This window comes from Zonotrichia albicollis, chromosome 34, assembly GCF_047830755.1.
Source record: "Zonotrichia albicollis isolate bZonAlb1 chromosome 34, bZonAlb1.hap1, whole genome shotgun sequence".
NCBI classification, from domain to species: domain Eukaryota; kingdom Metazoa; phylum Chordata; class Aves; order Passeriformes; family Passerellidae; genus Zonotrichia; species Zonotrichia albicollis.
The window spans coordinates 1,884,828-1,898,612 of NC_133852.1; the positions used below are offsets into that span (position 1 = coordinate 1,884,828).

At 65.6% G+C, this 13,785-nt stretch overlaps 2 protein-coding genes across 5 annotated transcripts; one reads left to right on the forward strand and one right to left on the reverse strand.

Annotated features, from left to right (window-relative positions):
• Nucleotides 1–8: 8 nt before the first annotated feature.
• Nucleotides 9–5,579, reverse strand: LOC141726399 (uncharacterized). 3 transcript variants are annotated; one of them, XM_074531271.1, is made up of 5 exons: nt 5,371–5,579; nt 3,921–4,353; nt 2,758–2,796; nt 1,828–2,263; nt 9–1,782 (listed from the first exon to the last, which is right to left on the reverse strand). In XM_074531271.1, the coding sequence occupies exons 1-5, from the start codon at nt 5,464–5,466 to the stop codon at nt 1,749–1,751; spliced, it is 1,038 nt and encodes a 345-aa protein (XP_074387372.1). In that variant the 5' UTR covers nt 5,467–5,579; the 3' UTR covers nt 9–1,748. The 3 variants fall into 3 exon arrangements, with proteins under 3 accessions (XP_074387372.1, XP_074387371.1, XP_074387370.1); XM_074531270.1 differs by having other exon boundaries at nt 9–1,748; nt 1,788–2,263; nt 5,371–5,577; XM_074531269.1 differs by having other exon boundaries at nt 9–2,263; nt 5,371–5,577.
• A 5,303-nt stretch (nt 5,580–10,882) lies between these two features.
• OVOL1 (ovo like transcriptional repressor 1) lies at nt 10,883–13,487 on the forward strand. Of its 2 annotated transcripts, XM_074531285.1 has the most exons (3): nt 10,883–11,168; nt 11,962–12,256; nt 12,317–13,487. In XM_074531285.1, exons 1-2 carry the CDS (start codon nt 10,967–10,969, stop codon nt 12,252–12,254), a joined length of 495 nt encoding a protein of 164 aa, XP_074387386.1. In that variant the 5' UTR covers nt 10,883–10,966; the 3' UTR covers nt 12,255–12,256; nt 12,317–13,487. The 2 variants fall into 2 exon arrangements, with proteins under 2 accessions (XP_074387386.1, XP_074387385.1); XM_074531284.1 differs by having other exon boundaries at nt 11,962–13,487.
• The last annotated feature ends 298 nt before the right edge of the window (nt 13,488–13,785 follow it).

Below are 13,785 nucleotides of genomic sequence, written 5' to 3' on the forward strand. Positions count from 1 at the left end.
GACACGAATTTTGGACTTTCCAAGTTTTTTTTTAGGAAGGGGGAGGTTACAAAACAGGGGCTGGGGGCGCCATGTCCCGACACGCCACAGCCCCCCCTCAGCTATGTCGCGACATCTCAGGCCCCGCCCTCCCCCCTCAGCAGCCGCGCCAGCAGCAGGACCCCCCCCCAGCGCTGCCCCCGCACCCGCCCCTCCCCCCCCGGCCCCCCCCCGCGCCAGGACCACGCCCTTGGGGGGGGCGGCGGCCGCCAGCGCCCATCCCCCACCCCCCCTCCGCCCCCCCCCCCTTCCGAGGGCACCAACAGGGGGGCGAGCGCGGGGGGAGGGGCGGCCGCGCCCCCCCCCCAGCACCAGGAGGGTCTCGGGCCCCCCCCCCAGCGCCCCCCAAAGGGCCTCGAAGGCGCTGCGGGCCCGGGGGGGGTCCCAGGGCGGGGGGAACCCGAGGGGGCGGAGCCGGACCCCCAGAGGCAGCTCCAGAGGAGGGAGGGGCGCCAGGAACGAGACCCCGCCCCCTTCCTGGGGGTCTCCTGCCCCCCTCCCCGGGCTGAAAATGGCGGCGGCCTCGAGGGAGGGGGGCAAAGCTCGGGGGGGGCGCAGGGTCAGGGTCAGCTCGGCCCCGCCCCCACCCCCCCCGCGACCCCCCCCCCAGCGCCGCCAGAGCCCCCTCGGCCCAGGCCCCCGCCCCCTCCCAGCAGCACCTGCAGCGCCAGCACGGGGGGGGGCGGGGCGGCAATGTGAGGAGGGGTCTCGGGGTCCCCAATTTGGGGAGGGGGTCCCGGAGCCCCCATTTCGGGTCGGGGTCCCCTCGCTTTGGGGCCCCCCCAGAGGCTCCAGGCGCAGGCGCAGTGGGAGGGGCACGGGCCGCCCCCCCCCCGCCAGCAGCGCCACCCCCCAACCCTCGGGGTCCTCCTGGGGGGCTCCGGGGGGGGGCCTCGAACGGGGGGAGGGGCCCGGGGAGGCAGCGCATGCGCAGGGGGGGAGGCGCGGGCAGCAGCGAGGGGGGGGCGCCCCCTCCCCCCCCCGGACCCCCCCCCGGAGCCGTTTTGGGGAGGGGGCGCGGGGGCGCAGCGCGGGGGGGGGCCCCAAAACCGCGGCCAATTTGGGGGGGGCCCAGCGCGGCCGCCAGCGCCCCCTGCAGGCGGCAGCGATCCCACAGGTCGGGGTCGCCCCCTCCCCAAATTGAGGGGGGGTCTCGGGGCGGGGGGGGGGCACAGCGGGACCCCCCCGCGGGGCAGGAGGGGGGCGGCGGCGCTCAGGACCCCCTGAGCCCCCCCCCCAGCCGCGCCCCCCGGCCGCCAGCGCCCTCCGCAGGTACCCGCGGAGCTGCGGCAGAATTTGGGGAGGGGTCGCGGGGGGGTCCCGCAGCACCCTGAGCACCGCGCGGAGCTGGGGGGAGCCGGGGGGGGGGCGGGGGCGCCCGCAGCACCTGCGCCATCAGCGCCCCCCCCAGGGATCCCCCCAAAACCTTGGCCAGCTCCAGCAGGTGCGGGGGGGCCGCGGGGTGACCCCCCCCCAACAACCTCTGAGCCGCGACCCCCAAAGCCCCGCCCGGGACCCCCCCCGAAACGGCGGCAATAGGAGAGAACGGCCCGGCAGAACAAATCGGGGGGACCCCCCCCCAAAAACTCCACCTGCGCCCAGAGCCACTCGCGGCCCCCCCGGGAGGATGATTTGGGGAGGGGTCGGGGGTCCCTTTGCAGCCCCCTCCGGGATTATTTGGGGAAGGGTCGGGGGTCTCGCAGCCCCCTCTAGAATTTGGGGAGGGGTCGGGAGTCTCTCAGCCTGACCCGGGGTAATTTGGGGAGGGGTCGGGGGTCTCTTTGCAGCCCCCCCCGGGGTAATTTGGGGGGGGTCGCAAAGCGCCGCGGCCGCCTCGAAACGGGGCAGGAAGAGCTCGGGGGGGTCCCCGGTGCCGCCGCCCCCCCCCGGGAACAGCGCGGCCGCCAAATGGGGGGGCAGCTCCGTGAGGGGCGGGGGGCGGGGCGGATTTTGGGGGTCCCCCCCCCGACGCCCCCCGCCCTGGAGGAGGCAGAGGAGGAAGAAGAGGCGCAGGGGGGGGGGCAGCGCGGGGTGCAGCGCCAGCGCCGCCAATCGCCGCGCCCCCCCCCGCGCCCAGACCCCCCCCCCAGCAGCGCCGCCTGCACCGGGGCCGGGTCCGCGCACGCCAAAACCGGGGGCCTCCCGGGACCCCCCCCCCCGGCACCGGAACGAGGGAGATGAAGGAGCTGGGCCCGGGCGGGGGGGGCGAGGCCGAAGGCAGAGCCTGGGGGGGGGAAAAGGGGAGGGGGCGTTAGAAATGGGGGGGGGGTGACTGAAATGGGGGGGAATCGTGGGGGGGGTTTGGGATTTGGGGGTCCTGGGGGGGGTCTGGGATTCGGGGAGGGGTCCCTTGGTCATAGGGGGGTGGGATTGGGGGGTATTGAAATGAGGGGGGGGGCAAAGGGGGGGGAATTCTGGGGGTCTGCAGGATTTGGGGGTCCTGGGGAGGTCTGAAATTGGGGGGGGGGGTCACTGGGATTTAGGGAGGTGGGATTTGGGGGGCATTAAAATGGGGGGGCCCAAAGGGAGGGAATCCTGGGGGTCTCCAAGATTTGGGGGTCCAGGGGTGTTGGGATTTGGGGAGGGGTCCCTGGGATTTGGGGGTCCCTGGAATTTAGGGGTCCCTGGGATTTGGGGTCCTGGGGAAGGGGTCTTGGACTGGGGGGTCCCCGGGATTTTGGGGGGGGTCTCTGGGTTTTTTGGGGTCTCTGCACTCACCCGGATCCAGCCCCGCCTCTCCCCAGGGATCCGCTGGGTCTGGGGGGGGGGGAAGGGATCAGGGGGTCGGGGGGGGCTCCCAGTCCATACTGGGACCCACTGGGAGCCCCCAACCCTTACTGGGACCCACTGGGAGCCCTCCAGACCTTACTGGGACCCACTGGGACCCTCCCAGTTCTTACTGGGACCCACTGGGAGCCCCCAACCCTTACTGGGACACTCTCAGTCCTTACTGGGACCCCTCCAGACTTTACTGGGAGCCTCTGAGACTCTCCCAGTGTTATGGGACCTTCCCAGTCCTTACTGGGACCCTCCCAACTCTTACTGGGACCCACTGGGACTCCCCAATCCTTACTGGGACCCCTCTCAGCCCTTACTGGGACCCCTTCAGACTTTACTGGGACCCCCTAGGACCCTCCCAGCCCTTACTGGGACCTTCCCAGTCCATACTGGGACTGACTGGGACCCTCGAGTCCATACTGGGACCGAATGAGACCTTCCCAGTCCTTACTGGGACACCCCAATCCTTACTGGGATGCCTTCAGACTTTACTGGGACTGACTGGTCCCCATCTCAGTCCTTACTGGGACACACTGGGACCTTCACAATCCTTACAGGGACCCCTTCAGACTTTACTGGGACCCACTGGGAGCCTCCCAGTCTATACTGGGACCCCCTAGGACCCTCCTAGTCCTTACTGGGAGTGACCAGGCCCTTCCCAGTCCTTACTGCGACCCACTGGGATCCTTCCAGTCCATACTGGGACCCCTTCAGACTTTACTGGGACACACTGGGATTCTCCCAACTCTTACTGGGACCGACCAGGATCCTCATAACCCTTACTGGGACCCACTGGGACCCTCACAGGATGCTCCCAACTCTTACTGGGACTCACTGGGACCCCTCAGTCCATACTGGGACCGACTGGGATCCCTTCAGACTTTACTGGGACCGACTGGGATCCCTTCAGACTTTACTGGGACTGACTGGGACCCTCCCACTCCTTACTGGGACACTCTCGGTCCTTACTGGGACCCTCCCAACTTTTACTGGGACCCACTGGGACCCTCCCAGTCCATACTGGGACCGACCGGGATCCCTTCAGACTTTACTGGGACTGACTGGGACGCTCCCAGTCCATACTGGGACCCCCTCCCACTCACCTGCCGCCCCCTCCGCCCTCAGCAGCAGCAGCGGCTGCGGCGCGGGGCAGCCCCGCCCGGGGGTCCCGGTGGTCCCGGTGCCGGTCCCGGTGTTCCCGGTGGTCCCGGGGGTCCCGGTGGCGGCCGCGATCCGCCGCAGCTCCCGCTCGCACTCCGCCGCCGCCGCCGGGGCCGTCCCCGCCGTTCCCGGGCGCTGCAGCAGCGCCGCCAGCGCCGCCAGCCCCGCGCGGTCCCCGCGGGCCGCGAGCACCGAGAGCGCGGCCACGAGCAGGAGGCACCGGGGCGGACCCGGGGCGGGCTCCGAGAGCAGCGCCAGCAGAGCGGCACCGGGATCGGAGCCATCGGAACCGGGAGCGGCCGCGCCGGGGTCGGCCCCGGCCGGGCAGCGCTCAGGGAGCGGCGGGGAATCGAGCAGCAGCAGCAGCAGCTCCGTCTGCAAGTGGGGAGGGGGTCAGGGGGAGAGACCCCCGGAGGGACCTCCCAGCATGGGGGACCCTCCCTCAATACGGGGGACCCCGAATGGGCCCAGCAGAGACCGAAAATTCCCATCAAGTGCCGCTAAATTCTCCTCAAGGGACCCCAAATCACACCCAGGGATCCCAAATTCTCCCTAAGGGACCTCAAATTTGCCTCAAGGCACCCCAAATCACACCCAGGGAGCCCAAAATCACCTCAAGGGACCCCAAATTCCTCTCAAGGGACCCCAAATTCTCCTCAAGGGAGCCCAAATTTCCCCCAGGTGACCCCAGATCATCCCCAGGGACTCCAAAATGCCCTCAAGGGACCCCAAATCACACCCAAATATCCCAAATTCCTCTCAAGCGCCCCAAAACCCACCCCGGGTGACCCCAAGTCACACCCAGGAACCCCACATTCCCCCCAAGGGACCCCAAATCACACCCAGGGATCCCAAATTCCACTCAAGAGACCTCAAATCATCCCCAGGGACCCCAAATCACACCCAAATACCCCAAAATCCCTTCAAGGGACCCCAAATCACACCCAGGGAGCCCAAAATTACCTCAAGGGACCCCAAATTCTCCTCAAGGGACCCCAAATCACACCCAGGCAGCCCAAATTCTCCTCAAGGGACCTCAAATTCCCCTTAAGGTACCCCAAATTACCCCCAGGGACCAAAAATTCCACTGAAGAGACGCCAAATTCCCCTCAAGGGACCACAAATCACACCCAAAGATCCCAAATTCTCCCTAAGGGACCTCAAATTTGCCTCAAGGCACCCCAAATCACCTCAAGGGACCCCAAATTCTTCTCAAGGGACCCCAAAATGCCCTCAAGGGAGCCCAAATCACACCCAAGTGACCCCAGATCATCCCCAGGGACCCCAAAATGCCCTCAAGGGAGCCCAGATCACACCCAAATATCCCAAATTTCCCCCAAATGACCCCAAACCCCCCCAGCCCCGGCCCCGCCCCTCTCTCCCGTCGCACACCTGATGACGTGCGGAGGGGCGGGGCCGGCGCAGGGCGGGGGGCGCGGGGGGCGCGAGCGCGGCCGCGAGCCGGGCCCAGGGACCCCCCCCCGCCATGGCCGCGGGGGCTGCCGGGAGCGCCGTGACGTCACAGCAACCCGCCCCCTCAATCCGTGACGTCACGCACACCCCGCGATGTCCGGGGAAGCGGCGGCGGACAGGTTGTGACGTCACAGCGCCCCCCTCCCCCCCCCCGCAGTTTTCCGTCCCTCCCCGGTGATGTCACAGGCGGGATTGGTGACGTCATATTTAATGTAGAGTGACGTGATAAGGGGCGGGGTTACTCACAGGCGGTTTGGGGGGCTCCTATGGACCCCCAGAGCCCCCCTGGGCCCTGCAGAACCCGCGTGTCCCCCCCACCCCATGTCCCCACCGTGTCCCCCTCCATGTTCCCAATGTCCCCCCCGTGTCCCCCCCAATGTCCCCCCCGTGTCCCCCCCAATGTCCCCCCCAATGTCCCCCCCGTGTCCCCTCCCTGTGTCCCCCCCCCCGCTCCGGTCGGACCGGCCGCGCTCCCGGCCCCGCCCCCCCCCCGGGGGTACCGGGGACCCGCCCCGACCGCACCAACCGGACCGGACCGAGGGGGGGGCAGGTGACACCCCCGGGGACATCCTGACCCCCCCCTGGGGACGCCATCCCCGTGTCCCTCTGTCCCCATCCCTGTGTCCCTCCATGTCCCCGTGTCCCCAAAGTCCTCACGTCTCCATCTCCGCTGTCCCCGCTGTCCCCGCTGTCCATGTCCCAATATCCCAATGTCCCCAAGAGCCCTCCCGTGTCCCCTGATGTCCCCGCTGTCCCCCGCCCCTCGTGGCTGTCCCTGATGTCCCAAAGTCCCCAGCGCCCCCATCCTCAATGTCCCTGATGTCCCGATGGCTGTCCAGGATGTCCCCGGGGCCCCCAATGCCCCAAAGTCCCCATGTCCCCATCCCCGGTGTCCCCCAGTGTCCCCTGATGTCCCCCGATGTCCCCATGTCTCCAATGTTCCCGGCGCTGACCCCGGGCCGGGCCGGGGGCTCCCGGTGCTGTCCCCAATGTCCCCAATGTCCCCCGCCCCCGTGGCTGTCCCCGATGTCCCCGTGGCTGTCCCCGATGTCCCCGGGGCTGTCCCCGATGTCCCCCGGTGTCCCCAACGCTGTCCCCGGGCCGGGGCGGGGGCTCCCCCGTTATTTCCCAAGCGGCGCCCGCCCGACCGGCTCCGGCTGCGGCGCGGCCCGGCCCGACCGGCGGAACCGGTCCGGGACAGCAGCGCGGGGCGGGACGGGGGACGCGCGGCGGGGCGGCACCGCCGGCACCGGCACCGCTCGGCACGGAACGGAACGGAACGGCACGGCTGGGACGGCACCGGCACCGCCCGGACCGGGACAGCACTGCCGGGACCGGGACAGGACCACCGGGCCTGGGACAGCACTGTTGGGATCGGGACAACACCGGGGCGGGACCGAGACAGCACAACCGGGACTGGGACAGCACAACCGGGATAACAGAACCGGGACTGGGATAACAGAGCCGGGACTGGAATAACAGAGCCAGGACAGCACAATCGGGACAGCAGAGCCGGGACAGCAGAGCCGGGACAGCACCGGGACAGTTGGGATAACAGAACCAGAACCGGGATAACAGAGCCAGAACCAGGATAACAGAGCTGGGACCGGGATAACAGAACCGGGACAGTCGGGATAACAGAACCGGGACCAGGATAACAGTGCCAGAACCGGGATAACAGAGCCAGAACCGGGATAACAGAGCCGGGACCGGGATAACAGAGCCAGAACCGGGATAACAGAACCGGGACCGGGATAACAGAGCCAGAACCGGGATAACAGAGCCAGGACCGGGATAACAGAGCCAGGACCGGGATAACAGAACTGGGATAACAGAGGACGGCAGAACCGGGACAGCCCCGGGACAGGCGGCCCCGGTGCTGAGGGGGCGGCTCGGGGCCGGTGGCACCGGTGTGACAGCGGGCGGGGACAGCGGGTGGGGACAGCGGGGACAGCGGTGACAGCGGTGACAGCGGCGGTGACGCCAGACCGGGACCAGGCACCGGAACTGCCCCAATCCCCGGGATCTGAGCCCGAACCCGGGATCCTCTGGAGGGCCGGGATCCGGCGGGATCGGGGATCCAGCACCAAACCTGACCGGGAGCTGAAATCAATCAAATCCTCGGGATCCGCCATCAAAACCCACCAAAAATCTGGGGTTTGGTGCTGACAGTGACCAAATCTTGGGGATCCGGCACCAAAACTGAACGAGGATTTGGGATTGGCTGCGGATATTGACCAAACACTCCGGATCTGGGATCAAACCCAACGGGGATCCGGCATCGAACCTGACCGAGGATCCTGTGGGGGATCCATCGGGATCAGGGGATCCATCAGAATCCGTCGGGATCAATCAGGATCCATCGGCCAGGATCAGGGATCCATTGGGATCAATCAGGATCCATCGGGATCAATCAGGATCCATCGGCCAAGGTCAAGGATCCATTGGGATCAATCAGGATCCATCGAGATCCATCAGGATTAATCAGAATCCATCGCGATCCATTGGGATCAATCGGGATCCACCGGGTTTGATCAGAATCCATTGGGATCCATCGGGATCAGTCAGGATTAATCAGAATCCATTGAGATAAATCAGGATCCATCAGAATCCATCGGGATCCACTGGGATCAATTGGGATCGATCAGGGTCCGTCGGGATCAACCAGGATCCATTGGGATAAATCAGAATCCATCAGAACCCATCGGGATCAATCAGGATCCCTCAGGATCAATCAGAATCCATCAGGATCAATCAGAATCCATCAGGATCCCTCAGGATCAATCAGAACCCATCAGAATCCATCGGGATCAATCAGAATCCATCGGGATCAACCAGGACCCGCCGTCCCGGCCATGCCGCGCGCGTTCCTGGTGAAGAAGCCGGTGGTGGCCACGGCCAAGCGCAACTGGAGCGAGCTCCCGGACGAGCAGCGCGCCGAGATCTACGTGCCCAGTACGGGGGGCGACGTCTGGGGGGCGTCTGGGGGGCTGGGGGGGCCGGGATCCATTGAGAAATGGGATTTGGGCGGGGGGAGGATCCATTGGGAAACAGGATTTGGGGGGAGCACAGGGATGTGGGGGCACCAGGATTCATTGGGAGATGGGATTTGAGGGGATTCAGGGATTTGGGGGGGCCAGGATCTATCAGGAAATGGAATTTTGGGGGGTCAGGATCCCCTGGGAGATGAGATTTGAGGAGATTCAGGGATTTGGGGGCACCAGGAATCCATCGGGAGATGGGATTTGGGGGGATTTAGGGATTTAGGAGGGACCAGGTGTCCAGGGGGACCCAGGAATTTGGGGGACCCAGGAATTTGGGAGGATTCAGGAATTTGGGGGGCCTCAGGAATTTGGGGAGTCCCAGGAATTCGGGGAGTCCCAGGAATTTTGGGGGTATCCCAAATGTTTTGGAGGTGCGCGGAAGGACCAAAGAATTCCGGAATTTTGGGGCTCCAGGAGACCCCGATTTTGGAAGTTTTGGGTGACCTCCTTCCCCTCCATCCAGGGGCGTCCCCTAAGTGACAAATTTGGGGTTCAGCCCCCAAATCCCACCCAAACTCTGGGACAGGGGGGATCGGGGAGGATTTTGGGGTGCCCAGACCCCCTGGCCCTTTTTGGGGTGGGGGTTTGGACCCCCGGGAGGGTTTGGGGATGATTTTGGGGTGATTTTGGGGTGATTTTAGGGGGATTTAGGGGAGGATTTTGGGGTGTCTGATGTGGGATTTAGGGGAGGATTTTGGGGTGATTTTAGGGGGATTTAGGGGAGGATTTTGGGGTGTCTGATGTGGGATTTAGGGGAGGATTTTGGGGTGATTTTGGGGTGTCTGATGTGGGATTTAGGGGAGGATTTTGGGGTGTCTGGGGGTGATTTTGGGGGGTTTTGGGCTGCCCGCCTGGGTGGGGGAGGGGATTTTTGGGTGTCGCCCGTGTCCCCAAGGGGGGGGCGGGGGTGGCGTCCCCCCCCCGGGCCCACGCGGGCGCCACCCGCTGGAAACCCCTAATTTGGGGCTGTAATTTGGGGCGTCATTCGGGGCTGTAATTTGGGGAGTCGCGGCCGGAGCCGCCCGACCGGTCCGGGGAACCCCAAAAGGGCGGGGGAGGGGAGCGGGGGAGGGGCCCCCAAATCCTCCTCGCGTCATGGGGGGGGGGCGGGGGGGGGGGTCCCCATTGTGGGGTTCGATATGGGGGGGGGGGGCGGGTCAGGTTTGGGGTTTTCCGATGATTTGGGGGGATTTTTGGGGGGATCCCGTTTTGGGGAGGGGGGGGCGTCGGGTCAGGTTTGGGGTGTCCCCATTGTGGGGTCCGATTTGGGAACGGGGGGGGGGGGGGTCAAATTTGGGGTGATTTTGGGGGGATTTTTGAGGTATCCCATTTTAGGAGGGGGTCACATTTGGGGTGATTTTTGGGTTTTTTTGAAGGTATCTCATTTTGGGGAGGGATCACATTTGGGGTGATTTTTGGGGGTTTTTTTTGGGGGATCCCATTTTGAGGAGGGGGGGTCGGGTAAGGTTTGGAGTTTCCCGATTATTTTTGGGGGGTTTTTTGGAGGGATCCCATTTTGGGGAGGGGGTTTGGGGGTGCAGGACCCCCCCCCTGAAGCCGTGCCCCCCCTCCCAGTCTGTCTGGGGGGCTGCCCCCTGCGCAGGGACCCCGAGCCGGCCGTGGGCTCCCCCTCCCCCCCACTCACCCCCACCCCGCAAGCCCCCCGTCAGGCCCCGCTGGACATGACGCTGCCCCCGCGCCCCCCCGGGCCCTTCCTGCACCCAAGGGAAAGGTAAGGGGGGGGGACCCCAAATCTGGGGGGGGGGGCCCAAATCTGGGGGGGTCCCGAAATTTGGAGGGGTCCTGAAAGGATGGGGGGGGGGAGAAAATGAGCTGGGGAGGGCCCAAACTGGGGGGGGCAAACTGAGATTGGGGGCCCCCAAAATGGGGGGGGGTCTCCAAAATTGGGGGTGCCCAAACTGGGGGGGGTTCCCCAAAATTGAAAATTGGGGGTGTCCAAACTAGAGGGGGATCTCCAAGTCCCCAAAACTTGAAATTTGGAGGTCCCCAAAATTGGGGGTGCCCAAACTGGGGAGGGTCCCTAAAATTGGGGGTGTCCAAATTGGGGGGGGGTGGTCCCCAAAATTGGGGGTGTCCAAATAGGGGGTGGTCCCCAAAATTGGCGGTCTCTGGGACTGGGGGCGTCTCTCTGATGGGGATTCCTTAGGGGAGGAGGGGTCTCCAAAACTGGGGGTCCCCAATTTTGGGGGGGGTGGGGGGGTCCCAAAATCCATGGGGGTCACTAAGGTGGGCTGGGGGTCCCCAAAACCAGAGGTCCCCAAGGAGGGCCAGTGCTTTTTGGTGGGGTCCCCAAAACTGGGGGGGGTCTCTCCTCATAACTGGGGGGTCCCAAGGGATGTTCGTCCCCCCCCCCCATTTAACCCCTTCCTCCCTCCCCTCTCTCTCAGGTCCCCTCGGGCCCTTTGGGCGCCCCCCTCCCCCCGGGGCTGCCCCTGGCCGGGGGGGTCCCCATGGGGGTCCCGGTGGCCGCGGGGGTCCCGGGGGGCTCCGAGCTCTTCTCGTGCCCCGTTTGCCACAAGAGCTTCGGCTTCCAGCGGATGCTGAACCGGCACCTCAAGTGCCACAGCGAGGTGAAGCGGCACCGGTGCCCCTACTGCGGCAAGGGCTTCAACGACACCTTCGACCTCAAGCGCCACGTGCGCACCCACACCGGTGAGAGCGGGGGGAACGGGATGGAACGGGATGGAACGGGTGGGAACAGCGTTGTGAATGAGATTGGAACGGGAATGGAGTGGGATTGGGATTGGGAATGGGGCAGGAAGGGCTTCAACGACACCTTCGACCTCAAGCGCCACGTGCGCACCCACACCGGTGAGAGCGGGGGGAACGGGATGGAACGGGATGGAATGGGTGGGATTGGGGCTGGAATGGGTGAAACTGGGGTGGGGAAAGGTTCAGTGACACCTTCGGTGCTCATCGACCTCAAGCGCCACGTGCGCACCCACACCGGTGAGAGCGGGGGGAACAGGACAGGAACGGGACAGGAACGGGATGGAACGGGATGGAACGGGATGGAACAGCGTTGTGAATGAGATTGGAACGGGAATGGAGTGGGATTGGGAATGGGGCAGGAAGGGCTTCAACAACGCCTTCGACCTCAAGCGCCACGTGCGCACCCACACCGGTGAGAGCGGAAATGGGAACGGGATTGGAACGGGATTGGAACGGGATTGGGGACAGGGACAGTGACAGCAACCAGCTCGGCCCCAATCTCCCCTCACTCCCCTGTCCCCACTTGTCCAGGCATATGTCCGGACAAGTGCTTCCTGCGTGACAATGCCCTGTGTCACTCATTCACTGTCCCTCTGTCCCCCTGTCCAGGTGTCCATCCGTACAAGTGCTCCCTGTGTGACAATGCCCTGTGTCCCTCTGTCCCTGTCCAGGTGTCCGTCCATACAAGCGCTCCCTGCGTGACAATGCCATGTGTCCCTCTGTCCCTGTCCAGGTGTCCGTCCGTACAAGTGCTCGCTCTGCGACAAGGCCTTCACGCAGCGCTGCTCGCTGGAGTCGCACCTGCGCAAGATCCACGGCGTGGCGCAGCGCTACGGCTACAAGGAGCGCCGGGCCAAGCTCTACGTGTGCGAGGAGTGCGGCGGCACGGCCGAGAGCCAGGACGCGCACCTGGCGCACCTGCGGCAGCGCCACCCGCACAGCCCGCTGCTGGCCAAGCTGGCCCGCAAGGCCGCGGCCACGCCCGCGCCGCGCCCGGCCCCGCCCCGCGCCGCCCCGACCCCGTAGGGGTGTGGGAAAGGGGTGGGGCCACGCCCGGCCACACCCCGTGTGGCTCCGCCCCCGTAGAGGTGTGGAAAAGGGGGCGGGGCCACGCCCAGTCACGCCCTGTGTGGCTCCGCCCCTATAGGGGACTCATAAGGAAGGTGGGGTCATGCCTGGTTGGGGAGGGACACGCCCATTTAGGGGAGGGCACGCCCATTTTGAGGTTAGGGGAGGGACACACCCAGTGTGGGAGGGACACGCCCATTTAGGGGAGGGACACACCCATTTTGAGGTTAGGGGAAGGACACGCCCCATTAGGGACACGCCCATTTAGGGAGGGACACGCCCAGTGTTAGAGGGACACACCCATTTAGGGAGGGACATGCCCAGTTATGGGTAGGACACTCCCATTTTGGGCAGGGACACACCCATTTTGGGCAGGGACACACCCAGTTGTGGGATGAGGAAGAAACGCTCTTAGGCCACGCCCACAAGGGAATTGTGGCTACGCCCATTGTGTTGGGATACGCCCCTTTTGGGCGGGGTCGGGGAGAGAATTTGGTGTTGAAGCCACGCCCATTTGGAAAAGAAGTCACACCCACTTTGCCCCCTTGGGAATTAAAGCCCCTCTATGCTCACTGACCACGCCCCTCGTGACGGAGGCCACGCCCCCTTCGGCTCAGGCCACGCCCCCTTGTTGGAGGTGGGGTCACGTGGGGGTCTCGGCAGCCCCTCCCCCACACCGTGGGTGCCGTTAGTTCCAGTTTTTATTGCCCGAAACCCCCCAAAATCGGGGGTGGGGGAGGGGGCGGTGGGGGAGGGGCGGCCCCTCCCTCTCCAGTTCCGCGGGGGGGGGGGAAGGGGGGGAGGGGTCGCCCCTCCCCCCCCCCCAAAGTCCAGTTCAATTCCCGCCCTTTGGTCATAGGCTCCGCCCCCTCCCCTCCCCCACCCCCGTGGGCGTTTGGCAAAAGCAGAAGGGGGGGGGATGGGGGAGGGGCGGCCACACCCACCCGACCCCTCCCCCAAAATCGTCCAGATCCCCCCTAAGGCAGCTTGGCAGGGATGGGGGAGGGGACCCCAAAAAATGCGGGGGGGACCCCCCCAAACAAAAGGGGGGGGGCGGCTCAAAATGGGAGGCGGGGGCGACAAAATTTGGGGAAATTAAAATTAAACCCCTCCCCATAAAGGGGGTGACCCCTCCTCAAAATTCTGCCCCGCCTCCCCCAAGAAGTTTCAGCCCCCAAATTTGGGGTGAAATGCCCAAAAAAATGGGGGGGGGGGGGCGCCCCCAATTTATGGGTGTGGCTCCCCCCCCCCCCCCCCGCCGAAATGGATCGTACCACCCTAAAAAAGGGGACCCCCCCCAGATTAGTGTTACCCCCCCAAAATAAATGAGGCGTTCCCCCAAAAGCGGGACCCCCCCTTCACGGGGCACCTCCTAATTAAGACGCGGCCCTCCCTAATTAACACACGCCCCCCCCCAATTAAGGCCTTGTTGTACCGCCCTGCGCCCGCCAGGGGGCGCCACCCACAGGGAAGGGGTTCTTAAAGGGGC

Excerpts from the sequence above, each read along its gene's own strand:
- LOC141726399 (XM_074531269.1), bottom strand. The coding sequence starts at position 5,466 with ATGGCGGGGGGGGGTCCCTGGGCCCGGCTCGCGGCCGCGCTCGCGCCC. Across the intron at positions 2,797-3,920 it reads GAGGGCGGAGGGGGCGGCAG|ACCCAGCGGATCCCTGGGGA; the intron begins GTGAGTGGGAGG and ends CCCCCCCCCCAG. Across the intron at positions 2,264-2,757 it reads AGAGGCGGGGCTGGATCCGG|GCTCTGCCTTCGGCCTCGCC; the intron begins GTGAGTGCAGAG and ends TCCCCCCCCCAG.
- OVOL1 (XM_074531284.1), top strand. The coding sequence starts at position 10,967 with ATGGGGGTCCCGGTGGCCGCGGGGGTCCCGGGGGGCTCCGAGCTCTTC. Across the intron at positions 11,169-11,961 it reads CCACGTGCGCACCCACACCG|GTGTCCGTCCGTACAAGTGC; the intron begins GTGAGAGCGGGG and ends GTCCCTGTCCAG.